Source organism: Halichoeres trimaculatus, unplaced genomic scaffold (genome assembly GCF_033239565.1).
Source record: "Halichoeres trimaculatus isolate MK-OKI-2021-1 unplaced genomic scaffold, fHalTri1.1 fHalTri1_scaffold_8, whole genome shotgun sequence".
NCBI classification, from domain to species: domain Eukaryota; kingdom Metazoa; phylum Chordata; class Actinopteri; order Labriformes; family Labridae; genus Halichoeres; species Halichoeres trimaculatus.
The window spans coordinates 25,779,677-25,807,185 of record NW_027437186.1 but is presented as its reverse complement, the minus strand read 5'-3'; the positions used below and the strand labels follow the sequence as shown (position 1 = coordinate 25,807,185).

The window sequence follows — 27,509 nt, the reverse complement described above, 5'->3', positions numbered from 1 at the left end:
CTCTCTCTCTCTCTCTCTCTCTCTCTCTCTCTCTCTCTCTCTCTGCTGGAGCAGAGCGATCTGATGACAGCTGTCAGAGCGGACTGAAGCTGCTCCTGTCCCCGGGAAGAAGCCGGATGGTTTCGCTCTGATCCTCCGGCAGAGAGAGTGGACAGACCCGGTACTGAGGGTTATTTACAGGTAACGGTTCTTACCTGCGCTGTGTGTCATGTCTATAGCAGCTAACAGGTTAGCCCGCGGAGCTAACTGTTAAAGAGGTCAGCTAGCATTAGCAGGCTCGAAGGCTGTGTCCGAGCTGGCTCTGTGCTCTATAAGGACAGGTAAGGACAGGTTCGTACCCCCGTAGACAGGTGATTGCAGGTGAAGGCTACCTCAGATGATATAGTGTGTAAATCCAACGGAAAATAATGACTGACGGAAAAAGAACTTCGCCTCAGGAGAACTGGGCGCTGGTTAGCTGTGACAGCTAGCTGGCTAGCTTAAGCTAACGTTTACGTTTATTTCAATGAGAAGCTAGCTAGGCTAGCAGGGCGGCTCTGAGCTGTTGTTTCTCAGTGACTGTAGTTTTGTTAGCTGTTAGCTCTCAGTGACTATAGTTAACAGTGATAAGCAGAATCAATGACAGAAACGGTTTTATATATGCTAACGGAAGCTTCACTACGCCGTCAGCTAAAGCTAGGCTAACATGCTAACTTTATTATTACACGTCGGTCGATTGTGTTTAAAGCATGATTCTGATTGATCTAAACTTGAACGAAAGTGATCAACACTGAAAAGTCCAAGCGACATTAGGGGGAACCAGATCACAGAGATAATATCAAATCAATCAGCAGGTGTTAACTCAGTTGTGTGTCTGTTTCTCAGGTGATACACACAGGTGTGTGGTAGTGGGTTCTGTTGGGATAAACGTGGCCGGAGGAGAGATGGGGACTCAGGGCTCAGGACGAAAACGGGCTCCTCTCAAAGATCGATTTTCTGCCGAGGATGAAGCTCTGAGCAGCATCGCCCGAGAGGTCAGAGAACACACACACACACACACACACACGCACACACACACACACACACACACACACACACACACATACACACATACACACATACATACATACATACATACATACATACATACATACATACACACACACGCTCTCTCTCTCATATCACAAACACTTTTTGCGTTCACACACACTTTAACATGCTGTGCAAGGTATGTCGTATACATGTTCATAATGTGCTATAGTTATATTTTCTCATAGTGCCCCTGCACTTTTGCGGAATCAGCACTTGCATGGTTTCTTTTATAATGTGTTGTACCTTCAGTCAGACAACATCAGACATCTGGTAGAAAGGTTAGTGTGTCCAACAGGTGTTGTATACCTTCACATAAGAACCTTCCATTGTGATGGACATGAGGAGAAACTCTGTCTGATATTCAGACAGAAACTACCCCTCTGTCCTGTGAACCAGATAAAAACTCAAACACCAAAATCTGGTCCTCCTAATTTTAAGGTTACGTAATGGTGGTGGTCAAGGTCATGATGATGGTGATATTTATGAGATCTAAGATGATAAAAATAATGGTAATGATGAGGTCAAAGATGATAAAGAGGATGATGATGAGGTCTAAGATGATAAAAGGATGATAATGATAAGGTTTGAGGCTATGAGGATGTCAACAACAAGTTCAAGATGATAAAAAGGATGTTATGGATGAGTTTAAGGTGATTTTCAGGTATTGAGTCGTCTGAGGTTTGCCTTGGACATCTGGTGGATCAAAGTTATCAGCACAAATTCATCGTAGGTCCTGTGTGGTCATTTGAAGTGAACCCAAAATAGTCTGACTTTTACACATTAGCTTGTTTGTGATTTATTATTTAAAATGAGCTCATCAGCCCCAAAATGTGTTATGTCTCAGTATCTGTGGTTGGCTTGGATTTCTCAGGAGAACATCAATCTGTTTACAGCTCATAGACTGAAAGTTCATTTGGTGACACTTTGCCAACAAGTAAATTTTGGCAGTGGGAAGTAATCTCTCTCTGTCTTCTATGCTCAAACAAATAAAAAGACACACTGTGCCCAGGTAGTGTGTGTCCAGGTAGTGTGAGTTCAGGTAGTGTGTGTGTTTAGAAATGGTGTGTTAATTTAGTGTGTGTTTAGACTGTGTGTCCAGTTTGTGTGTCTATGTAGTGAGGCTTGGGGATCATAGAGCTTCAAACTGATGTAAAACTGCATGCCAATTAATTCCATTTTATCTCCTTGTTATTCTCTCTCTGCTAATACACCATCCCTTAAAATATGCTGCTGATTGTGCAGTTATACGTCGGGCAGCCAAGTGTCCCAAAGCTTGAAAGCTGTCAGAAAACCAGCAGAAGAAGTGGCCATGTGATTCTGTCATGCATTATCAGAAATTGAGGTAGAGGTTCACTTAATTGAGATTTTGACTTCTGACATAATTACCCAGCCTTACTGTGAAGTGTGTGTTAAGGTAATGTGTTCAGGTAGTGTGTGTTCAGGTAGTTTGTTTTGGTAGTTTGTTTACGTGGTGTGTGTTCGGGATGTGTGGGTTTCGGTAGAGTGTGTTCAGGTAGTGTGTGTTTAGAAAGTGCATGTTTATGTAGTGTGTGTTTATATAGTGTGTATTCTGGCAGTGTGTGTTTTTGCATCTAGGTAGTGTGTACAGGTAGTGTATGTTCATGTAGTGTGTTCCAATAGTGTGTGTTCAGGTATGGTGTGTAAAAACAGCTCTGTGAAACACAGACACTCCAGGACTCGTCTTGTGGTGTTTTTTGTGTTTTCTGTGTGGAGGAGGGAAGCAGCCGAGCTTGTAACAACACGCCTGGATTATTCCATGTGTTCGTCAGCAGGCTGTCTTTCTCTGCCTTCCTCTGCTGCAGAACAACATAAAAACATGATGTTTTAGTTTGAAAGTGTTTAACGGGGAAAGAGAAAACATCGCCTCATCTGTAGAACACCTTCTGTAGTTTTAAAAGAGGAAAGTGACTGCATGGATTAAGATTCGTCAGTTTGTGAGAATGCTTCCTGTGTGAGCTTAAGGCAGCACCTTTTTCTGTGTGTGCTCTGTGGAGTCATGCAGGCCAATCATAGAAACATGAGTCATCTGACACCCCCCATTCCCTCCCCCATCAGCTCCTAAATCTGAACGTGTGTGTAGAACAAAGATTAGACCAGAGAGCAAGGAGTTCAGCATTAAAACCAGAATCCTCACACATAATACTCACAAACAATACACACAAACAAAACACACAAATATGGACTGTTTATGTCTTTGAGAAGCCTCTTATTTTGCCAGAATAGCAGTTCATCTGAATCTGCTGAATTCATAATCCATACAGTAACAGTATTTTGGAGCATAATCCCCTCAACTAAAGTGTGTTAGATTAAAATTCTGATTGTTACATCTTGTTTCATCATATTCATGACAGTTACAGCTGGTAAAATTAAAATCTTGACAGCATAAGTGTGTTAGAATACAATCCTGACAGTAACCGATGTCAGAATATAATCCTGACAGGAACAGTATATTAGAAATAATATCCCTTCAATAACATTGTGTTATTGTTATTATCTCCTGAAAGTTACAGTGTGTTAGATCGTAGTCCTCACAGTAACAGCAGGTTAGTTTATAATCCTGAAAATATAAACAGTATGTTAGAGTATAATCCCCCCAATTGCGGTGCATTGGACTGTAGTTCTGACAGTAACAGTGGGTCAGGTTATTATCATGAAAGTAACAGTGTTAGATTTTAATCCTGACTGTTACAATATTTAAGATGATCAGTCCCTCTGTTACAGTGTATTAGATTATGGTTCTGACAGTTACAGGGTGCTAGATTAAAATCTTGACAGAGTGTGTTAGACTATATTCAATAGCTTCAGTGTATTAGATTATAATAGATTATAATCCTGACAGAGTGTGTTAGATTATATTAGATTATAATTCTGACAGTTAGAGTGTGTTACATTATATTAGAGTATAATCCTTACTGTAACAGTGTGTTGGACTTTAATACTGACAATTACAGTGTGTCAGTTTATAATCCTGACAGTATGGTATTGATTTGATTGTCAGATTATGTCATGGTGAACACTTGTTTTTTTTTTATTTGTGCAGTTTTGCCCAGGATCACACACACACACACACACACACACACACACACACACACACACACACACACACACACACACACACACACACACACACACACACACACACACACACACACACACACACACACACACACACACACACACACACAGAGCTATAGATAGAACAGACATGGATAATTTCTCTGTCAGACAGTTGACAGCTGCAGAGCTCACAGCCTACCCTAATTCTGCATTTTAGATAACTTTTCTTTAACGTAACCCTTTCTTGACCAACTGAACTCATCCTCTCTCCATTTACAGTCCACGCTGAGATAAGCTCCAAATTCATCTTCATCTGGGATTATCCCAAATTGACAAACTTAGTTGTTTAAACTGAAAGCTGAATTCTAACATTCACAAGTCTTCAATCAGAAAACACTTAAAGATCAGTCTGAGCACAATTTATTTTGTACTGCTATAAAGATACAGATAAGTTGGCAGATTGTGGCTTAAGATAGCAGAGTGTGGCTAGTGTGTTAGCAGAGCTAGCTCCAGTAGCCTTCAGCCCTCCTTGCAGACAAACATCCTCCACCCCACCCATGCTTAAAGGATAGGAATGGATGACAAGAAATGGAGCTGAACTGTAACATCTGAGCAGGAAGGATGGTAAACAGAGCCTTCCTGCTGCTTGGAGGAGGCAGATTAATGGTCAGCCAGAGTGTGATGTGGGAGTGAATCCAAAGCCTCAGTGTCCTGAAGGCTGAGCAGGATGAAGTCTGCAGAAAGTTCCCACACACTGAGTGACAGGAGGACTCTGCTCTGGCTTTGGAGACAGAAATACATGTGGCACTAAAACTTGGGACAGATGTCTTTTCTCTATCACACAGGATGTTCTTGACTTTATCACATACATTTCAGCAACATCATCCAGTGAGGCATAAACACAGCTGTCCTATTCTACATGTGGTCACTTCTGATATCTCTCAGGGCAGCTGTCTATCTTTAATGTTCCCTGTCTCTCTCTTTCAGTGCATCATATTTATCGTAAAAGTAGTTTTAAATTAGCCTGGTTGTAGTTTGTTGTGGCAAAGAGGACGAGTTTTCTGTGCTGCTGGGAGGTGTTGGTATTAGACAGCTGCTCAATGTTCACATCTAAATGATGGTCATAGCTCTGAGACATTACCTGCGACTAGATGGACTCTGTTACCTGTATGCTGGGATGATTTTGTGTGTTTGTGTTGGTTTGCCTGGTAGATGGAATTAGATGTTCAACTATATAAACTGGATGTTATGAACCTTCATGGTGCTAAAGGGTTTCTCCTCAAGCTGTTTTCAAACAGTTTGGACTGCCATATTATGCTGTCATAGAAACAGGAATATGCTAGTCTGCTGGGGTGGAGCTGATAAGCCAGCTGTGGAATGTACACACACACACACACACACACACACACACACACACACACACACACACACACACACACACACACACACACACACACACACACACACACACACGCACACACAAACACAAACACACACACGCAGTATTTATAGTGTGTGTAAGGGATGAAGAAGCTGACCTGATGTTCGGTTCTTTGTCTGAGTTATAATGTGGCCGACACTTCCACCTGTGTATTATCCTGAAATAATAATAATAATATAAAAAAGTATGTCAGAAACGTGTGTGTGTGTCTGTGTGTTTAACGCTAACTCATTGCAGTATAGCTCTTTATGTTGTGAGTTGTCAACCAAGAGTTTCTGCTATCTGGGGGACTTTGATGTCACTTAGCAAACACAGCATGAAATAATGATCTAATCATGGAAAAATACAGCAATTTTGCACATCAATTTAAAAAAACAGAACCTGGCCTATGAGATTATATAAACCTTCTTTTACATGCCACAAACACAACTCAAATATCAGCTAAATGAATCATGAGATATCAAACCTCATCTGGCTATGTCAACACACCAGTTCTCCGGCTCTATCGCTGTGCTGTGCTGTGCTGCGCTGTGCTGTGCTGTGCTGTGCTGTGCTGTGCTGTGCTGTGCTGTGCTGTGCTGTGCTGTGCTGCGCTATGCTGTGCTGCGCTGTGGCATGCAGAACCAAAGATCAACACCTCAGAGACAGAACGCAGAGACTCCATAAATTCCAGTGTTGCGAGTCAAAGCAATTTACACCAAAGTATCAGACAGAAAGAGGCCAAAGAATCACAAACGCAAACGTGGGGCTGGGTATTGCCAAGAACGCCACGATTCGATTCAGTTTCGATTTCCATTTGGGTTCTTTGGGTAGCGATTTGATTTTGATTCAATATTGAATTGATTCCATATGATATCGATTCAATATCAATTTAAATGCTTTGATTATCGTTTTTCATGCCCCATGTGAACTTATGTGGTATGTTCCCTCACTTTTTGTAGCAATACAACAACCCAAATGTCAGACTCTAAAGCCGAAGGATCTGGCTTTATGCTGCTGCTGTTTTGGCTGCCATTTTTTGTTGTTTGGTCTCTGGTGGCCCTCGCCCATACAACCCAAAAACTGTTGTATTTGGCTGTATTTATCACCATCATAGACAAATGAAATATATAGTTTTGTACATGAGAAAATTTAAATGAGGCAGATGGTGCTAAACTGTGCCAAAGTGGCCACTTTAGAAACCTTGCCTGAACTTCCTGTACTACAACCTCCCTGTACGTCACTTTATCAGTCAGCCTCTGCAGAGATAATATTCATACAGTGAACTCTGGACTGGCAAAGATTTAGAGCTGCAGCTGTGTTACTTTCTAAAAGACACTGATCCTGAAATGTCTTTTTTTAAGGCAAACTTACATTTTTAAAATTTTTTGCTGGGTACCGTCATAATTCACTCTTTACTAGTATCATAGATATTTACATGCTCATATTGACACATCTCAACAAATCTAATAAGTTTTCCCTTTACTCTGATACCAAAGTGATTCAAATAGAGCTAGTGGTTGCTGGTGTACCTGTTTTATTATGTGTATGCAATTGTGAAGCAGAGGCCGGAAAAATCACATCAGGGTTCAAAGGGTTAAACTAGCACCTGTTTTGAACTTGCATTCATTTGTGTGTTTATGTGTTTCAGGCAGAGGCGAGGTTGGCGGCAAAGAGGGCAGCTCGTGCAGAGGCCAGGGACATTCGAATGAGGGAACTGGAGCGGCAACAGAAAGAGGTAAAATCACCTGAGAAGTACTCACCTGAATGACAACTTCTTTAAACACAAAGGAGAGCTGCTTTTCATTTGGTGATGTTTCCACTCTCGACAAGGACTCAGGTGACACCTGACTCCATCAAGAACTGCATGTTCACAGATCAAACAAGTATTTAATCTACACAGTTTTCTCAGTTGTAATCTCTCAGGGTTTTATCCAGACAGTTTTTCTGAATGTCTTAGTTTCTCTTTAAATCTGTCTGACCAATAATATTTCTGACTCACCCTGCAGCTCTCTCACTCTGCATCCAGCAGGAAGTGGGGTCAAATCCACCAGTGGATGGTAAACAGACAAACAGAGCATGTAACTAACAGCCTGCGATGTGAACTGATCAATCAGATGATCCCTGTTTGCCTGATCCTCGGTCAGCTGATCCTCAGTCATTAGTGTGATACTATAAGTGAGCCTGGTTAAGTGTTTCGGTTTTGCATATCTGTGTGAGGTGGGGTGTTTGTTGATGTTTGTTTACAATGTTTTTTTATTAGTGTGTTACTTTACAGTTTGTTTGTGTGTGTGTGTGTGTGTGTGTGTGTGTGTGTGTGTGTGTGTGTGTGTGTGTGTGTGTGTGTGTGTGTGTGTGTGTGTGTGTGTGTGTGTGTGCGCGCGTGTCTGGATGTGTGTGGATGTGTGTGTGTGTGTGTGTGTGTGTGTGTGTGTGTGCTTGTTTGAGAGAATGGTCAGGACAGCGGTTAACAGCTTGCATAGAGATGTGTAATGTCAGAGCTGCGGTCATGTTGTTTGATGGCGTGTGATCAGTTGTTTAAGCTGCATGGTGTGGTTTCTGAAGATGACTGCAGAAATCTTCATCCTCCTCTTTCTCCTTCCTTCTGCTTTTCCTCCTCCTCCTCCTGTTTCTCCTTTTCTTCCTCCTTCCTTTGCTCTTCCTCATTTTTACTCTTCCTTTTACTACCCTCCTTCTCTTTCTCCTGCTACTCTTCTTTTTTCTCCTCCTTCTCCTGTTCTTTTCTTTCTCCTGCTCTACCTCCTCTTTCACCTCCTCCTCCTCTTCTGTCTTCTATTCCTCTTTCTCCTCTTCACCCCCCCCCTTTCTCTTTTTCTCCTGCTACAGGCTGACACAGAGAAGGCTCGCGCCTCCTCTCGCTCCAGCAGTCGTCAGCGTCGGGTCTGTGACTTTGCTTGTTCACACACAGATAAACAATCATGTTAGAGCAGTAAAGCTTAATAATAATGGTGATAAAATCGAGCAACATTGATGTCCACTTATTTCTTTACATTATTTAAGTTAAGTTTTTTTCCAATTACTATGATATCTAAATCATAGTTTGTCTCCTTTTTGCACTGTGTTAAGGCTCATGAAAACCAATTAAATATGTCAGATTTAGATGTCAGGCCCAGAGTTCTTATTAGAAAAAAAAGTTTTCCTTTGACCTGTGTGACTCCATCAGCTACAGTGACACAGCTTCTGATCCTTCGTCTCCATGTCTCTAGCGTTTTGCTGGTTTAAATGATCGTGTTTCACATTCATTGATTTAAATGATCATTACTGTCTGATCCAACCATCACACTTTACTCAGCTCGGTCTGATCACTCAGGTCGGACTGATGGTTCAGTTAAGTTTGACTGGTGTGATCACTCAGTTAGGTCATGACCCATGCTTTGTTAGTGGTGCAGCTCTTACACATAGACAGACAGTCAGACACACACACACACACACACACACACACACACACACACACACCCTCTCTGAGTTCTTCTCTCTCCATGTTTCTGTGGAAACAGGGTCTGGATGATGATGTGGTGTCGGTGCGCAGTTACAGGGTGGGTTGATGGTCACGGTTAAATGATAAATCTTTGTGTTGATAAAGTTTGTGATGGCATCACTGCGTGTATGAACTCTGGACTTTATGTAACTGGTTTGGTTCTGTCTCTGTTTTAAGTCGAGCTCATCAGCGGTCCGAGACCTTGGCTCTTCAAAGAGTCGATCCAGCTCCCGTAGGAAAGACCCCCTGGTGTGTGTTGTGCATGTGTGTGGGTTTATGTGGAGTTTTTACCCTAAGCATGTCAAAAACTCGGGTCTAACAGGCTTTGGAAAGCACCTGGTTCCTGTCCTGGACTGACCTTTGTGCTAGTCTGGTCATGTCTGGCCTAAGGCCTGGTCCTGGCTGTTTGTGCTCTGGCTATTGTGTGGTTGTTCAGACTGATGCAGTGTTTTTTTTCCCGCTCTATCTCTAGTGACAGCTTTAATGCTAATGCTACTTTTAATACTAAAGTAAATGTCTATACCAAAGTGAGGAATACTAAAGTAAAAAGTAATACTTACGAAAACATTTAAAAAAGTTATTTCTAAAACTAAAGTAAAACATAAAAACTATTAATAGCTAATACTGAAGTTAATAATGATACCAAAGTTAATGCTAATTGTAATACTAAAGTAAATGCTAATACTGATTTAAATAATAATACACAAGTTAGTGGCAAAAGTAATGCTAATATACTAAATGTAATACTAAATGTAGTGCTCGTAATAAAGGTAATGATTCAAACATAATACTAATGTTAATGCTAATAAGAATATTAAAGTCCATACTTATACTAAAGGATTGATTTTAATTTACCTACTTTTACTTATGCTTACATCAATGCCAATGCTAAAGCTGATGCTTATGTTAATGCTAATGCTAAGTGAAATCCTGATTATTATTTTTTTTTCTTTCATGGCTCTGTGTCAAAGTACTGTAAGTAGTTTCTGTTGAAAAGTCTGGTATCAGATGAGACTCCAGGTGTTTTCTGACTCAGGTGTGCTGCAGCTTTTCAGATTTGTTAACCTGTTGATTTTGTAGCGTAAGTAAATGACGTCCAGACCTTACAGGTATTTGATGTGCTGGTTCTGATTTTCTCTCTTCAGTCTGACGGACTCTCCTCTGGCTCCCTCAAAACCTCACGCTCCACTGTATGTACCTGTGTGATCACATGTATGTGCCTGTCTCTTTGTCTGCCTCTGAGGTCACCTGTGCGTACCTATCTCTCTTTCTTTGATCAGAGCTCAGTGTACAGTGAACTACACGGACACAAAAAGTCATCATCATCTTCGAAGAAAGACCTGCTGGTCAGTTTAATGTCAGTATGGAGCACAGGGTGATGAACCTTGGTGGGGAATGACTGAGGTTATGTTTGGTGGTAAAGACGGCTTAAAGAGTACTTTAACTTAACAGCTGTTCAGAGGGTCTGTGTTACTGAAGGGGTTAATGATAGTTTACAGGCTTAGTGATACTTAAGGGGTTAATGATGTTGGTCATCAGTGATTGGCTGCAGATTGATGGTGATGATGATTAAAAGTGTTGCATCCTCTAGACTGGACTGTACCATGATCAGAGGAACTACAGCAGCCTGACAAAGACCAAACCTCCTCCTTCTTCAGCATCCTCCTACCAGCCTCGGGTCTGTCCTCCTACTCCTACACTCTGTCACACACTCCTGATGGCTCAGATTATACTTTCGCACTCCTGATGGTTCAGATTATTATGTGGGACTTATCTTACTTTCTGTACCTGTCAGAGATAAACACATGTTTTCCTTCTGGTTCTCTCTTTCACCTCCTGCTCCTTCTTCCTGAACAGGCTTCCTCCTCCTCTTCCTCCTCCCTGTCTGTCACAGGGCTGCCTCGCAGCTACAGCACGGTCAGTGAGTGTGTGTGTGAGAGTGTGTGTGTCACTCTGGACACATTCCTCTGATAGGTGTTCAGTATGAGGGTTTATATTTAGCTGTTCACACTCTATCTTCAGTCTGATTACAGTTTGTGTCGACATCAAACAGACACACAGATTTTCCCTCTTCACAGTCCATCACACTCACTCCTCCAACTGACAGATTTTCAAACACTGGATCCTGATCAGAGGGGCCACCGGTTCTGTCTTGCACTCAAGTTATTTGGCTGCAGGTGCAAGTGCAAGATGAAGTGCAGTTTATTCATTCATTGATTCATTCATTTTTTTCTGTCATGTCAGATAATGAGGCCATAGCTGACCACCATTCAACCTTCAAAAAACATTCAATAATCAGTGCTAAATGTTCACCTAAAGGGGACACATCATGCTGATTTGTGATGTTATACTTACAAAGAAATAATAAAGTTGAAAACAAGACCTTACACCCCCTGAATTTTCAAAAAATGAGATATTGTATTTTTTCTGATATCCTAGAACGAGATTTGATGCCTCTGAAAATTGGTCATTGACATTTGGCTGCGAGATTTCGACCTTCGTGACGACACGAGGATCCTTTATTTTTATCGGAGTAATCTGATAAAGCAGCTCCTCCTTTGTGATGTCAGTTAGTCACACAACCGCCACTGAGGGACACACCCACCAAGAGCCGAGTATAAACGTATAAACTATACATGTTACAGTACCGGTTTGACTCACCACACTGAAGCGTTCTGAGATGATCTGTGTCGAGGTGGATTTTCTTCCTCCTGAGCTGCAGAACTGTCCGGGTCTGACTCGGGGTCCAATACCAAAGGACGTATCCTACACTCTGCTGTTTTATTAGTGCTATCAATGCCTTACGGTGAAGTTTTGGCAAACAGAAACTCGCCGGGTTTTCCCTATCCAATATGGCGATTTTGTAAATACTGCCATGCTGCAAAAACCGCCCCCTGGCTCTACCCCCTCCGCCCCTCTGATAGAACCGACCAATCAGAGCACAAAGGGCTGTGACGTTGCGAGGTTACTGGAGGTCATTCTCCAAACGGAGCGTTTCAACAAGATCTTCAGAATGGCTTAAAATGAGGATATTGAGAACGCTATTGTGGGGCAATGAAGGAACTAAATGTCTTGTATTGAGGGCAGAAATGCTTTACAGGCATCCTAGTCTGGCATATTGAAAAGGAGAAACAAGCATGATATGTCCCCTTTAAAGCTGGGTCTGATGCATTCTGATTCACTTTGCCTCTGAGGACAGAGAGGAGAAGGGTCAGATTAAGTCTCTGAGTGTTCCCTGAACAGATGAGTCTTCAGACATCTCTTACACGTTGTAAGGGACTCCGCAGGTCGTATGGCGTTAGGTATCAGATACACAGAGCACTCTGAGGGCCTCCTGTGGTCAAAAGATGTGATGCATTGAAGGACCTCTGTCTAATGTGTTTTTCTGAGTTGTCTTCATCTGTCTTCAGGCTTCTGTGTACGATGAAACTGCTCTGTACGGCTCAGGATACAGCTCTAAAGCTGTAAGTGTGTGTGTGTGTGTGGAACGTTCAGTTGCTAGGTGTGCCTCCCATGTTCTCACATGTGTCCCCAACCCCACAGCCATCTGAATACAGCTGGTACTCTTCTGCAGCTAGCTCCACCCGCAGCAGCCCCGTGGTGAGCTCCACCTTGCAGCATGAGGATAACACACACACCTACACATACCTGCACCCAGCAGCATGAGGATAACACACACAGCTACACACACCTCCACCATGCAGCATGAGGGTAACACACACACCTACACACACCTACACCCAGCAGCATGAGGATAACACACACAGCTACACACACCTCCACCATGCAGCATGAGGGTAACACACCCCTATTCATAGAAATAAGGCGCCTGACCCGTGTGCCCCCCCACACACAGGGTGTTTGTTGGTTTGATGTTTGTATTTGCATGAAGTGTCATCACTGAACCTTTATCTGATACAAACTCTGTGAGTGTGTATGTGTGTGTTTGTTTGTGTAGTGTTCCTCAGATGAAGACACAATGAGCAGTGTGTCTCAGGAGCGTGGCAGCAGAGGGCGCCGAGACAGCGTGGTGAGCTAGAAACACCTGATGATGTCATGGAACTGTGATATCACCATTGAGTTATTCATTCATTAAACACCTGTTCGTGTTTTCATCCTTCACTCTTTTTTTATCCTTGTTTGTCATCTTCCTCTTCCTCCCTCCTTATTCCTCTTCCTTCTCTCCTTCTTTCTTTCTTCCTTCTCCCCCTCCCTCCATACCTCCTCCTAGTCGTCTGATTTCTCAGACCTCATTGAGTCGGCTGCTGATTATTTCAGCCGTTCAAACAGGCGTGGCAGTGTGGTGTCAGACATTGATGATCTGAGCATCCCTGAACTTGATGCAGTGAGTCAGACAGCTGCTTGGAGTGTTGATGATGATGATGGTGATGATGATGATGATAAAGATAATGATCATGATTATGATTATGGTATTAACCACTGATACATGGTACAATAAGTCAGAGTGAATGTGTCTGTGGGCTCTTTAACTGAGAGCTGGTTGTGTCTTAGCATGGACTGATGGAGTTGTGTTTATAGGACAGTAATTATTCTCTTCTTCTGTGGTGTTTGATCTGTGAACATGCAGCACTCACACTAACTCCTGAGTAACCAGATTTACTGACAGGAAGCAGCTCACAGCATGGCGCCGCCACACTCTGAGTTAATCAGATTAAGTATCTGACATAATTTTCTTTGTGTTTTTCAGCTGGATGAGAAATGCGACAAACAGTATTCAGACTACAGCCGGGTGAGTGTTTACCTTTACTGACAGTAACATGGAGCATGAAATAAACATATTCTATTAAACGTTATAGAGCTGCCTGTGAGAAACAAGATAAACCAGAGAAATGAAATAAAACTCTGACTGCGTGAGAGACCTAAAGTCCTAAAGAGCTTTGAAGGCTCTGGTTTGTGATTAGGGTACATTATTTTCCTGGATGGATCATGACTCTGCAGAAAACAGCATGTCCATCAGCCTAGATCTTAATCAAAGCTCTGGTAACACCAAGACCAACACCAACACGCAAAGCCTGTAAAAAAAATCTATTCCTGTTATTAACTGGGGGTGTATTTTCGATCGATGTAATCTTTGTCACTATACGTGACAAAGCGATTTAAAAACATAAATAATTTGGTACTAGAAACATTTGTTCAATATTCAAAGTAAAGTTGTGTAACAACCTTAATGGACTGATTCCAAAAACTGATTATAAAACCCTGCACTGTGCGTCAATGAGTAATGAGGAGTCAAACAGCAGAGTCCCGAGGACAGCTCCCGAATAATGACAGTTAGGATCCGCACCTCGACAGCGACTATGACATTTGGGCTCTATAGGGTGATCTGTCACAGCATGAGTGAATAGCCTCATGGAAGTTATATTTTACACGTCTTCACAGTATTTACTAACGAAATTCATTAAGGCAACTTATTTGGTGCTTTTAAGGTCATGCCATTAAGTTTACATGGATCCTCTCGTTTACGTTAAGGGGCAGACTTAAAATGATACGACGTACATATAAGAATAATATCAAAGCATGTCAATTTATAAAACTTTCTTTTAAAGCATAGGCTATATCAAATAAAATGAGTGCCATCAACTGACTCAATTGGTTAACTAAAATCAATATTGCACAGCAGAAGCTTCCATTTGGTCCGAAACGACCGACTTTTCCTTTTCTTCTCGGCAGGAGGCAAGGCATCATCTACTGCAGCCTCCTGGATTTCAGCCTCACCACCATCTTTCTCCTCTGAACTATTTTGTTTAGTAAACAAGTCTTTAAGTTTCGCCTGTTTCGACATGTGTCTCCCGCTGTATTGTTGTTGTTCTGCGCGCTTTGTCGAAGTAAATGAAACCCGTGCTACAAGTTTAGTACCGCCTGAAAAAAAAAAGTTTTGTTCCACATAGACCAGGCCTATCCATAAAAGATAAGAGGGAATATTTTTCACCGGACATTTTGACCGGTGGAGTTGAAATATGTCGGACTTCGGCAGATTTTACGGAAACCCAGGATCTGAGTTGTGTTCAGAGTTTTATCAATTCAGTTTTCTCAACAAAAACTCTTAACGAATCGACTGATTGATATTTGATTGATTTTGTGTCTTTAGCCGTCGTCCCGCTGTGCGACTCCTGGGCTTTCTGCAGCCACGCTGGCATCTCTTGGCGGCACGTCATCTCGACGGGGCAGCACAGACACGGGCAGTATCTACGACCCTGACACCAGTCTGACTGAGCTGAGGGTAAGAACAGAGTTTCTTGTCCTGTGATAAATATTCATCTTCATATGTGTGTGAATACAAACGACGGACACTTCACGTGAGCTTCCTGTCCAAGGAGGTCTAAGTTACCACAGTTCCTTCTGCATTTGAACATCTCAGCTTTGACTGTTTCCTTCATGAGGCAATCTTTCTGTACCGGCTGTCTCTGAAGGCAACCCAGGTGCTCTGTTACCTGTCCCTGATTATCCCCCCTCCCTCCCCGTGCTCTGCAGGACATCTATGAGCTAAAGGACCAGATTCAGGATGTAGAGGGGCGCTACATGCAGGGGCTGAAAGAGCTGAAGGTAGAGGGGCTCCCAGCATGCTCTCTGCTCTCCTCAGGGCTCCCAGCATGCTCTCTGCTCTCTCCAGGGCTCCCAGCATGCATTCTGCTCTTCTCACAGTTCCCAGCATGCTCTTTGCTCTCCTAAAGGAGCCTCTTTAACACCTCTGTCACCCCTTCCTGTGTCTCACCTGCTCTGTCTCACCTGTCTCCTCCCTCGGCATGTTTTCTATCTCCCTTGTCTGATTTGACTGGTGGCCCACAATGCATCTGGGTGCTGATGTATACCAACCAGGGTGAAGCACTCCCCCTGGTGGCAGTCTAATAGTGGTGCAACGGATCATCATTAGTCTGTGATCCTACAGATCCCTCTACACAATTCGGAACGCACATGCACGATTCATTTGCATGCAGTCGTCTGCTCTGGCTCCAGCTAAGAGGAGCTGCTGCGCAGGCGAGTGAGGTAGACTTTTCCGTCTGAGGGATTTGAGCTGCTCGTTGGATAGAGAAAGATCAAAACATGCTTTCTAGTCAGAGTCTCCAAACTTCAGAAAAGTTGCCAGATATGTCACTGGTTGCCTTTTTTGGAGAAAAATAACAGCTAGAGAGGTTTAAAAAGTTTCTGAGTTGGCAACACTGCTGCTCACTACATCACGGCAGAGTGGGAGATGAGGAGCTCTGTGCTGCATCTACGCAGGTATTGACAGAAGCAGTAAAAATGATGTTGACATAGGCTGTTTTTAAATTCACTCTCCATGTTGAAATGAGATATGCCTTAAATGGCACTTTAAGTTGTTCTCATATTATTTAAACTTGGATATTGACCATTTTGGGTTTACTGTTGTTTTTAGAGAATAAATAGAGGGCAGGGTTATTATGTGGCTTGTCTTCTTTCTTTAATTATTTTTGCTGATCTAAAAAAAAATCCAATCTGTGAATACAATCCAAACAGGACATTTTTTGATCTGTTGCACCCCTACTTGTCATATCTTGGACTCTGAAATAGGCTAAACGTCTTTTGGTTAACTAATGTAGATGTGAGTTAACTACTAACCTGGTGAGTGAACCTACACTGGAAACATAACTCATTTTAGAATGAAGATTGGCTCTTAGCATTTCCACTTCTTAGGGTCAAGATCACTATTGATCATCAAAGATCAATAAAGATCACTTTCATCCAGCGATGGTTACTAATAATAAACCAGCTAGTCATGTTAAGTAGTGATCACTGATACTCTGTGCTAACCCGTCATCTTAAAAACACACTGAGCTCATTTTTGTCCTCATGGTGGTTAAACACAAGCTGCCCAGTAGTTTGTGTTTTAAAGAGAACCCAGGTGAACCAGGTACACTAGTCTCTGACTCTGCCCTGCAGGAGTCCCTGGTGGAGGTGGAGGAGAAGTACAAGAAGGCGATGGTGTCGAACGCTCAGCTGGACAACGATAAAGGAAACCTGATTTACCAGGTGGACACGCTGAAGGATGTAATCGAGGAGATGGAGGAGCAGATGGCTGAGCTGAAGAGGGAGCTGGAGGAGAAGACAAAGGTAAGACGCACCTGTCCTGTTCATACCCATTCCTATCCCCAAGAAACCAGTCTCAGACTCTGTTAACCTTAAACCATGATCTGAACGTTCCAGGAGATGGAGAGACAGAAACACACGTGTTCAGTTCTGCAGCACAAACAGGAAGAACTGAAGGAGGGACTCCGACAGAGAGACGAGCTCATACAGGTGATCACATGGTCTCTTCACACCTTTACAGGTCTGCTGCATGCAGGCAACAGGGGGTGCTCTACTCTGATAAGACCTGACAGGCTGTGCCACCCCCCCTCTGACCCTGTTCCTGATCTGAACTATGACCTCATCAACCTCTCCTCACCTGTTTCACCTTTTTCGCCTGTCTTACCTGTTGGCTTTTGTTTCATTTTCTGCTCTTCTGTCTGAGTTCATTCCCTCCTCATTTCTGTTCCTCTTCATGACCTCACCTGTCTGGTCCTCTTCATGGCCTCACCTGTCTTGTCCCCTTATGGCCTTACCTGTGGCACTAGGAGAACCAGAGGCTGCAGACTCAGGTAGACACGCTGAGCAGGGAGGTGTTCGACCTGCAGGAGACCATAAACTGGAAGGACAAAAAGATCGGGGTAACTCGGGCGATCTGCATGATCCACACCTGTAGGCTTTAACACACACAACTGGAACTGTCCACACCTGGACCCTGTCCACACCTGGACCCCACAGTGTGCCTCCTGCATGTGATGATCAAAGTGAATGAATTAACTCATCTGTGTGTGTTCATGAGTTGGAGGTTAATCAGAAACGATCAGAACTTTGAATGTTTCATCAGTGAGCTCAGATTTCTGTCTGTAGCTGGACACAGACGTGCAGACATACAACATACAACAGACATTCAGATGTACAGAGAGGTGACTAACAATTAAAGTTCATCACTATCCTCAAAGGCTTTGACCAGTTAGATTTAAGCATGTTCTAACCCGAATCCTCATTCAGCCAACACCCGTCTTTGAGCTATTTTGTTTACCGATCGAGCTTTACCTCCTACAGGAAAGAGTGTTGTACCCTTTCAAAATAAAAGACAGCCCAGCATGAACTCCTTTGTGTGTGTGTGTGTGTGTGTGCGTGTGTGTGTGCGCGTGTGTGTGTGTTTGTGTTTGTTTGTGTGTGTGTGTGTGTGTGTGTGTGTGTGTGTGTGTGTGTGTGTGTGTGTGTGTGTGTGTGTGTGATGTGCGTGCACGTGTGTGCCATGCATTCTGCCTGTTTGTGCATGAACATATCCTCTTGTTGCAAATCTGTCCAACCTGTTTTCTGCTCTTTCTCTGATGTCTTCCTTTTCCTCCTACTCTGCCTCCTGCTCCTTCTCCCCTTCCTCCTACACTTCTCTATTCTTGTCCTCGTGTCCACCTCCTCCACTACTCCTCATCTTCCTCCCCCTTCTCTTCCTCATCCTCTGCTCTTCTCCTCGTGATGTGTTCAGGCACTAGAGAGACAGAAAGAATACTTTGATTGCATTAGGAGTGAGAGGGACGAGCTCAGAGACGAGCTCGCTGACATCAAAGGGAAGACAAAGATGGGACAGGTGAGTTGTCCTCACTTCAAGCACCTGCTCAGAAACTTGGGATCAAGGACTCAAGAACTTTCGGACAGTAACCTGAGATCAAGAACTTAGAGGGCAGGTTTGAGGACAGGTGCAGGTAAATAAGTTAATAACCAGGTGTAAGGTTAAAATTGACATGGGTGAAGTGATGGCAGGTTTTATGGGTTAAATAGAGCATTCAAAATGATAAACAAGACTTGGCTCCTGCCCACTGCGCCAAAAGCACCAAAAGCAGGTTAAATGACAATAGAGAATCTTTAGATATTTATCAAGCGGAGAAACACCTGACCTAGTCACACAGGTAAACTTAAGGTTGCTATAAAGGCTGCCTGAGCTTCAATAACACCTGAGCAGAGTTACGGGCTGATCACCTCAGTGACACGCTCCACTGAGGCACAAGTTCACGGTGAAGGAGCCCAAACCAAGGACTGGGTATATGTGGACAAACTGAAAGAATTCAAACATTTCTATATTTGCCATCCTTTTTTAAATGGATGTAATGAAATGCTCTTATGATCAGGCCCCAGATATTTTACTTCTCATGAAACCAATCTCTGAAATACTCACTCTTTATAAACTCAGCACAAAAAGTAAATAAGTGTGTGTTTGTCAGATAATGTCTTTAATGGAACGATACTGCTTGGTAACGAATCATTCTGAAGCCTGTGCATTTCTCTTTTAAATGGAGTCACATTTATTTGTGGGATGAGCAGCAGAGCTGAGGATGTGGGTTGGTCCCATGAAAAATATGCAAAATCTTCTCTACCAGTGCCAAACAGCTGATCCTGCTCTTGACTCTTGTTTGATGTTGTCTGGTGAATGATTGAAGACTGAAGAAATAACAAATCAGATATGTAACAATTTATTTCCTCAACGAACAGGAGCCCAAGTTGTGTCTGGAAGAGCTAAACACAGCCACCATAGCCTGGCTCCCCCTCCTCCTCACACTGCTCACCAGAGTAGGGAGGAGGAGCAGGACTCACTTTTTCTGCTTAGTTTATTCAGCTATGGAAATGACCTTCACCTGTATACTTGTCTCTACAAGTGGCTCTGGTTTCTGATTGGTCAAAACCAACCCCTCTCTCTCTTCCCCTTAGAAACACGGGCTGGTCATCATCCCTGACGGGACTCCAAATGGAGACGTAGACCACGAGTGTCCATCCTCAGGGATCACAGTGGTCTCTCAAGAGGCCGCTCAGGTGCTGGAGTCCGCAGGGGACGGACCATTAGGTAGAGCCTCACCTGAACATACATCACCTGTCTTATTTAAATCACAGACACAGAACACATTTTAAACTCATCCTGCTTGTGCGTGTGCGTGTGTGTGTGTGTGCAGACGTGAGGCTCCGTAAGCTGGCTGAGGAGAAAGACGAGCTTCTGTCTCAGATCAGGAAGTTGAAGAATCAGCTGGAGGAGGAGAGACAGAAACAGACAAAGACAGATGGAGCGTTCACTGACGGAGAAAGAGTGGAAAATGGTACAGACCTTCACTTCATTGAGATGCAAAGTAAGCTCACACACACACTTACACTCACACTCATGCACACATAAACATTAAGGATTATCATTACAGATTACAAAGAAAACGCCAACGGTACCTAAAAAAACATGTTTGTTTATAGAACAACGTGTGTCTGTGTTTCTGTCTGTAGGAGACGCTAACAGACAGATCAGTGAATACAAATTCAAACTGTCCAAAGCGGAGCAAGAAATGGGAACGATGGAACAAAACGTAAGTCTCAGAGAGCAGAGTTCAGTCTTCCAGATGAAATAAATTTGTGGATTAATATCATTTCAAATTAATAAGTCCTTCAAACACTTGTGTTTCGAATGTTTGTTTTAGGTAAACAGACTGGAGGGTCAGGTGAGTCGCTACAAAGCTGCAGCTGACAACTCAGAGAAAGTGGAAGACGAGCTGAAAGCAGAGAAACGCAAACTACAGAGAGAGGTACACACTGTCTGACACACACACACACAAACTCCATAAGATAAACTGTAACACACTTAGATGTTTAGGCTAAGATAAGATATGCCTGTATATATGTACACAAGTATGGTAAAAAAAAATGCATAAAACAAAGTTGAGAGGAAAAAAAGGTAACATGCAGCTGTATTTGTCACAGTTGCAACAAGAAAGTAACAATGCGAACATATCAGATAGAATAACTAAGAGTTTCCGAGGAAAATTCTGTTCATATTTTTACAATCAATGTTGATTATGTGATGATGTAGTGGCATTTTCTTGCTGTTCCCCTGCAGCTGCGCACGGCGCTGGATAAGATTGAGGAGATGGAGATGACTAATAACCACCTGGTGAAGCGGCTGGAGAAGATGAAGGCAAACAGGAATGCTCTGCTTTCCCAGCAGTGACCCCAGTCTTCATCACCATGAAGCCCTTTAAGTTGACCTTTGACCTCTGACTGCCAAACTGCGTCTGCAGCACATTTCCTGTTTTACCTGAAACACTCTGAAATCTGTAGCTAACCAAAAACTCTAAAGTGTAGCACAGAAACAGACTGTTTTACCCGCTGAAAGCATTAAAGTGTAAAGACTTTGGGAGAAACGTTGAGGACATTTCACTACAGATTAATATTTCATCTTGTTTGATTTAGTTTTCTGCTCGGGTGCTTGGCTCTTCTTTGTTTTGTTGTGTTTTTTTTGATAAGTTGCATGAATGAGCGTTGTTTCTTTGAAATCCTGATGTCCTCACAGTGAAGTGCCTTTACACACACTAACAGGTACACATTGATCTCTGTCTGCTGCCGTTTCTCTGCAATTTTTCAAATATTTAAAAGATTTCTGGAAAATAAAAGTGTAATTTACAAATCTGTGTCCTTGTAAAGTTTCTTAGAATAACATTTGTTCCCTTTTCTGCTCAGACTGTACAACCAGCAGGAAACAGGGAGTTTAATCTCCTTCTCAGTTCAATGAGAATTTCTCCTCTAACGTATCAATCTGTTCTCTGCACTCAGCCAGCAGAACAGAGAATAAACCTGTTAACAGTCTGCTTTATCAGAAGCTTTTATTTCAAACAGAAAAAGGTGAAAAAGGTTTACAGTCATGTTTTTTAAGGTTTTCAGCAGCGCTCAAACACTTTGTACAGATCGGGGAGGTTAGCAATCTGCAGCACGCTACCATCCTCGCTGAAGCTCCGTGGGGGACTGAGGAGACTCCGCAGAGCTTTAAAGATCACATGTTCAACAGTCCAACGCCACGAGGTCGCCTCAGCATCCTGCACACACAAACACAGAGTTTCAGTTCCATCTTCACAAACAGACTTAAATGTGTATTACGATCCTCTCACCGGCTCATTCTGCAGGATAAACTGTTTCCTTATGGAGTAAAATGTGCTGCACTCTTTACTGAAGTCTCTGAAACACTCTTTCTCATCGTCCCAGTTCACCTGCAGACACAGATACACACACCTTTATCTTCCTCAGAGAAACATATGTACTATGTAACCAGTATGACCAGTTACAGACCACAGACGGACAGAGGAAAGGTTCTGGTATACCTCTGTGGCGAGTCTCAGAATGAACATGGGCAGACCCTCCATCACAGGTGAGAACTTGTCGAGCAGCAGTGGAAGACCCGTTAGGTTCCCGTCCTACAGGAGAGATGGCAGCATCTCAAGGTTTTTTTAATTCATTGCAAAAGACATTTATATTAGACATTAAACCCAGGTGACCCCTCACCAAGGTGAGACACCTGGTCTTTCCTGCTCACCTGGTCAATCTCCAAGGAGAAATAATCCTCTAGCATCTCTGCCTTCTTCTTCAGGAAGTCCACAATGTACTGAGCCAGACCCTCCTTAGGACCATCCTCCTCTGTCCAGCCACTCTCCTCCGAGTCCAGAGCCAGCATGGCCAGGTCGTAGATCGGGGCGGGGGTCTGGACCAGGAAACAGATATCAGGACCAGGACCAGGACTCTTTGTTCAACAAACTGAAAAAATTCTTACCGACAGTCTGAGGACGCCAAAGTTCCCGAAGTCATAGATGAGGATCTGGAAGAACAGCTCCTGACTGAAACAGAGCCACAGAGAGGTGAGCCACAGAGAGGTGAGCCACAGAGAGGTGAGCCACAGACAGGTGAGCCACAGAGAGGTGAGCCACAGACAGTTGAGCAACAAAGAGGTGAGCCATAGAGAGGTGAGCCGCAGACAGGTGAGCCACAGCTTACCTGAGCTTGGAGGTGTTCAGCAGGTAGAGTTTGGTCTGATGTTGGATCAGAGTCCACTGAGGATCCACACAACCTACAAACGAGTGATTCTGCAGAATCTCCAGAAGGCCTGAAGAACAAACAGGTGAATCACAGACAGGTGAATCACAGACAGGTGAGACACAATTCCTTTCAAATTTCTCAGATTTCAGGCAAAATTTGAACCTCAGCATGAAGATACAAATTGAAACAGACCACAGACCAATCATTTATCTTTGTTTTGTTTGTGTGTACCTGTGTGTGTGTTCTCTTTGATCTCCTCCCTCAGCTCTTTCAGACTGTTCAGTTTGATGACTCGTCTCTTTGGTGTGGCTACTCCTGATAACTCCTTTCCCTCCATCTCCTGCTGGTCATTCCTGGGCCGTTTCCTAATATCATACACAACACACACACACACACACACAAACAAAAACACACACACACACACACACACACACACACACACACACACACACACACACACACACACACACACACACACACACACACACACACACACACACAGAGTATGTAGTTTGATATAGTGACCTTAACAAAAATTGAACAAGTTCAAAATGGATTAAAAAAAATTATGGCTTCTGATTACAGATCAGACTGTCATAGCGTTCACAAAACAGAAACACACACACTTACACACAGTCACTCTCTCTCTCTCTCTCCTCACGCACACACACAGTTTATCACCTGTGAACTTTTTCCCCTTCCTCGTCTTCCAGCTTTGCTTCCTGTTCATCCAGAGCTGCCATCAAATATGCATCATCACAATCCTCCAGCACACCAACAGACCCAGTTTGAGCTGATCCAGGACTAGAACCAGGAATACAACTAGGATCAGGACCAGCACCAGAACCAGGATCTTTACTCGGTCCAGGATCTGGAGCAGGAAGCAGGAAGGCGTCGAGTTTCTGAGATCGACAGTCAGTTCTGATCATCTGATGAGCATAAACACGCTCTGAAGACTCAGAGGGGACCGTCTTTGCTTCCGTGCCCGCTGTGAGACCAGGCAACAGGGTCTACACACACAAACACACACACACACACACACACACACACACACACACACACACACACACGCACGCACGCACGCACGCACGCACGCACGCACGCACGCACACACACACACACGCACGCACGCACGCACGCACGCACACACACACGCACACACACACACACACACACACCTTCATGTTAATCATCCTTCCCACAAAACCATAGTAACCAGTTTAACGTGGAAGTGTCTGTAGAGGCTTTTCCTCACCTGGGTGAAAAAGGTGCGTGATGTGTTGGACCCGAGCAGTTTACTCTCAACGTGTTTTTGAACACTTTCGATGACGGCGTCTTCATGCAGGAAGTGAACCTCATGTTTGGTTGGATGAACGTTGACGTCAACATTCTGAGGAGCAATCTCCAAACTGTGGGATTAAAAGTGTTGAACCACCTGAAACGGGATAATCTGTGAAACACACAGGTGAGTTTACCTGAGGTATAGGAAGGGGTGTGTGTTCTTTGGAAGGTAAGCAGCATAAACTGTCTCCAGAGATTTCTTCAGGGCGCTTGACTCCACCAGACGATCTAATGCAGCAGAATAAAATCAGATTACCATGTACTAACTAAATTGTAGTCAGATTTAACACTTTAAACCAGACTTTGGTCTGGTTGATCAGATTAAAATGAGCTGAACCAAACTGATGCAGATTATAATAAGAAAAAAAGGTTAAAACGTTTACAAATAAAGGTAAATGAAATCATGCAATAGTCAGATTACAGTCAATTTATGGTCTGATTACAGTCAGATTGCAGTCAGGTTGAAGCCAAATAACAGTCAGGCTAAAGTCAGATTATAGTCAGTTCACGGTCAAATAAGAGTTCATTTACAGTCAATTTAAAGTCAGATTACAGTCAGATTATAGTCAGAATAGATAATACTCAGATTGGAGTCAGAATACAGGCAGATATAAAAAGATTACAATCAGATTTCTTACAGACTAGAGTTAGATCTTAGTCATATTGTAGTCATGTTACAGAGAGATTAAAGTGATATAACAGTTAGATTACAGTGTGACTATAGTCAGATTATAGTCACACTATGTGTGAGGTACTGACGGTTGATGAAGAGGATGAGGACACATTTCTTCATGGAGTAGTTTGCATTGGAGACAAATCCTTTCAGTTTAAAGTTCAGTTTCTGATCCTCACATCCAACCTCGATCAGCTCTCTGACGGCAAATAGAAGATCATTTTTTAATTGACCAATTCAATCATGAAATACTTTGCTAATGTAATCATTAAAACCTTAAACAATGAAACTTAGCTTTTGTGTCATATCTACCTGCTAACTGTATTTCCATAAATCGTTCTGATGTTGTCTGTGGTGGTGGCATTGGGAAGTGTTCTCACGTCCGCTGCCGTCTCGCCATGCTAAAAAAAGCAAGATTTTGTATTAACCTCTTAAAAACTTATCAAAATAAAAATGGGAACGTGGACATGACTCACCTTTTTGACACAAAAACTTTTCCCTGAGTTGTGTATGGCATACCTTCAAAAAAAAGCATTTCAGCAAGTTCAACAACACAACGGAATGAGGTAAACATCAACAAACTACACAAAAGACCGATGTGAATGTCAACAACTACACAAAAAATCTATGTAAATATCAGCAGAAACAGACTGGTGTAAACATTAACAAACCACACACAAGACCAGTTTAAACATAAGCTACAGAAAATACCAGCATTAAAATGAACAAATTACACAAAAGTCCAGTGTAAACATCAACAACAAAACAGACATTAACAACTATACAAGAGATGTCTGGTCAAAAAAAAGGGAGACAACAAAGATGGCCGACCTGCTGACCACTTCTACGATTCTAGAGTATTCCTCACTGGGGCTTTTTAATGCTTTCCTTCTCGTTGACACATTAAAGAAGAGATCCTCCACCTGAAAGAAGAACAAACAGAGTAAGAGGGAGACACAACACATCTTCAAAACATGCTGGCTTTGAAACAAGCCCTTAATGAATGTTTATGACATCACAGTCTGCAGGTGTCTTTCTCACCTGTTTTCACCTGTGTCCATCAGACACGCCCCCTTCAGGTGAGTGAATGTATGTCTATGTGTTGCTATATAAATGTGGAGGTGTATGTATGGTGGTTTGTACTATTGTGTGCTTTTCTCACGTGGATCTGTGTTCCCTGGTTTCCTGCACACGGCTTTGGAGTTCCTTTCAGTTTGCCGTCGCTGTAACTCGCTCTGCAGGAAAACACATCCACTCAAATACACACGAACAGCCCTAACTGATCTTAACAACATAAAAAATAACAACATTACTCTGTTATTTTTATCTGTAAAAGGGGTTTTAGTGTGAACTCACTTGTAGGCACACTTAGCATCAGCTGTTTTTGTTGTTATGGTCACATGGGCAACATGGCTGATACTCGCAAGAGCCTGATAACAAAGAAACAGGAGGATGATGCTCATGAACTATAACCTTTGATTATTCACATGTTCAGCAGCTCACCTCTCCTCTGAATCCATATGTAGAAATCTGGGACAGATCATCAAACGTCTGCAGCTTGCTGGTCGTAAACCTCTCACAGACGATCTCCATGTCCTCTCTCTGGGTCAAAAATATGAACAGTCAGACCAGTTTCATCCCTTATCAATCAAAACAGATCAATGATCAGTCAATGATCCGTCATTGATCGATATTGATCTTAGGAACAACCCACCCTGATCCCTGAGCCATTATCCTGGATCTGCAGCAGCTTCAACCCGCCCTCCTTCACAGTCACCTGGACGTTTGTGGACTTGGCATCCAAACTGAAACATGAACAACATTGTAGTTTAGCAGATGTGTGACAGGTGACGCATAGAAAGGGGTGTGGCAGGTCGGAGGAGAAAAGTAAGTTGGTTGTGAGTAATTTAACAGTAGTTGTGTGCAGCTGAACGGCAGCTGTGTAGTTTCACTGCCGCTGGACAATTTAATTGGAGTTGCTAAGTATAAGAGTAGTTGTGTTGATTAACAGTAGCTGTTTAACAGTAATTGTTAAGTTTAAAAGTAGTTGTGTAGTTTAACAAGTGTTACGTACTTTATCAGTAGCAGTGTAGTTCAACAGTTTGACAGTAATTTTGTTATTAAACAATATCTGCGTGTTGTTTTACTGTAGTTGTGTGTAGTCTCACTGTAGGTATGTTTTTTAGTGGTAGTTTTATGTAGTTTAACAGTAGATGTGTGCAGTGTGTGATAGTTCTTGTGTACCAGTTCTCTATCAGTTCTTTGACGCAGTTGGCGGGACGCTGAATCACCTCCCCTGCAGCAATACGGTTCACCACGGTTTCATCAAGACGCCGGATGACCCCTGCCATGATCCCAGTGCTCGTGAATTGGCAGGTAAGCGCTGGACACACACCTGAAGGGGCTGATGGCTCACCTGCTGGAGCTACAAAGCTGAACCATTGCTGCACACCAGAAATATGGCGCTAAACTGCCGCCAGAGCTGAGAACATGAAAAGAAGTCTCACTCTTCACCTAAAATGAAGGCTCAAGACTCGTATCGTGACTGA

General features: G+C 43.0%; 3 protein-coding genes across 9 annotated transcripts; 2 read left to right on the top strand and 1 right to left on the bottom strand.

Annotated features, from left to right (window-relative positions):
* The first annotated feature begins 25 nt into the window (after positions 1 to 25).
* lrrfip2 (leucine rich repeat (in FLII) interacting protein 2) lies at positions 26 to 21,522 on the top strand. 7 transcript variants are annotated; one of them, XM_074675246.1, is made up of 15 exons: positions 26 to 180; positions 865 to 1,013; positions 7,221 to 7,307; positions 13,777 to 13,818; positions 15,178 to 15,309; positions 15,561 to 15,632; positions 16,986 to 17,156; positions 17,250 to 17,342; positions 17,660 to 17,752; positions 18,604 to 18,705; positions 19,821 to 19,953; positions 20,060 to 20,230; positions 20,376 to 20,455; positions 20,567 to 20,671; positions 20,983 to 21,520. In XM_074675246.1, exons 2-15 carry the CDS (start codon positions 924 to 926, stop codon positions 21,091 to 21,093), a joined length of 1,482 nt encoding a protein of 493 aa, XP_074531347.1. In that variant the 5' UTR covers positions 26 to 180; positions 865 to 923; the 3' UTR covers positions 21,094 to 21,520. The 7 variants fall into 7 exon arrangements, with proteins under 7 accessions (XP_074531347.1, XP_074531349.1, XP_074531350.1 ...); XM_074675247.1 differs by lacking the exon at positions 26 to 180 and adding an exon at positions 189 to 320 and having other exon boundaries at positions 20,983 to 21,521; XM_074675248.1 differs by lacking the exon at positions 15,561 to 15,632 and having other exon boundaries at positions 20,983 to 21,522.
* Positions 7,583 to 13,758, top strand: LOC141794763 (uncharacterized). The gene is made up of 11 exons (XM_074675254.1): positions 7,583 to 7,629; positions 8,417 to 8,470; positions 9,088 to 9,126; positions 9,246 to 9,317; positions 10,214 to 10,414; positions 10,660 to 10,746; positions 10,926 to 10,985; positions 12,479 to 12,532; positions 12,612 to 12,668; positions 13,027 to 13,098; positions 13,300 to 13,758. Exons 1-11 carry the CDS (start codon positions 7,627 to 7,629, stop codon positions 13,510 to 13,512), a joined length of 912 nt encoding a protein of 303 aa, XP_074531355.1. The 5' UTR covers positions 7,583 to 7,626; the 3' UTR covers positions 13,513 to 13,758.
* A 237-nt stretch (positions 21,523 to 21,759) lies between the features above and the next one.
* On the bottom strand, positions 21,760 to 27,440 carry mlh1 (mutL homolog 1, colon cancer, nonpolyposis type 2 (E. coli)). The gene is made up of 19 exons (XM_074675245.1): positions 27,205 to 27,440; positions 26,675 to 26,765; positions 26,464 to 26,562; positions 26,317 to 26,390; positions 26,123 to 26,195; positions 25,792 to 25,883; positions 25,437 to 25,479; positions 25,273 to 25,361; positions 25,047 to 25,159; positions 24,422 to 24,515; positions 24,202 to 24,355; positions 23,628 to 23,956; positions 23,178 to 23,311; positions 22,905 to 23,013; positions 22,684 to 22,747; positions 22,450 to 22,614; positions 22,238 to 22,330; positions 22,028 to 22,126; positions 21,760 to 21,955 (listed from the first exon to the last, which is right to left on the bottom strand). The coding sequence occupies exons 1-19, from the start codon at positions 27,309 to 27,311 to the stop codon at positions 21,800 to 21,802; spliced, it is 2,178 nt and encodes a 725-aa protein (XP_074531346.1). The 5' UTR covers positions 27,312 to 27,440; the 3' UTR covers positions 21,760 to 21,799.
* Positions 27,441 to 27,509: the final 69 nt, after the last annotated feature.

Coding starts and splice junctions, on each gene's coding strand:
- lrrfip2 (XM_074675247.1), top strand. CDS start 924: ATGGGGACTCAGGGCTCAGGACGAAAACGGGCTCCTCTCAAAGATCGA. Junction 1,014..7,220: donor TGAGCAGCATCGCCCGAGAG/GTCAGAGAACAC, acceptor TATGTGTTTCAG/GCAGAGGCGAGGTTGGCGGC. Junction 20,231..20,375: donor TCACTTCATTGAGATGCAAA/GTAAGCTCACAC, acceptor TTCTGTCTGTAG/GAGACGCTAACAGACAGATC.
- LOC141794763 (XM_074675254.1), top strand. Junction 8,471..9,087: donor CCAGCAGTCGTCAGCGTCGG/GTCTGTGACTTT, acceptor CTGTGGAAACAG/GGTCTGGATGATGATGTGGT. Junction 9,318..10,213: donor CCCGTAGGAAAGACCCCCTG/GTGTGTGTTGTG, acceptor TTCTCTCTTCAG/TCTGACGGACTCTCCTCTGG.
- mlh1 (XM_074675245.1), bottom strand. CDS start 27,311: ATGGCAGGGGTCATCCGGCGTCTTGATGAAACCGTGGTGAACCGTATT. Junction 23,957..24,201: donor CACGCACCTTTTTCACCCAG/GTGAGGAAAAGC, acceptor TTGTGTGTGTAG/ACCCTGTTGCCTGGTCTCAC. Junction 21,956..22,027: donor TTATCCTGCAGAATGAGCCG/GTGAGAGGATCG, acceptor TTGTGTGTGCAG/GATGCTGAGGCGACCTCGTG.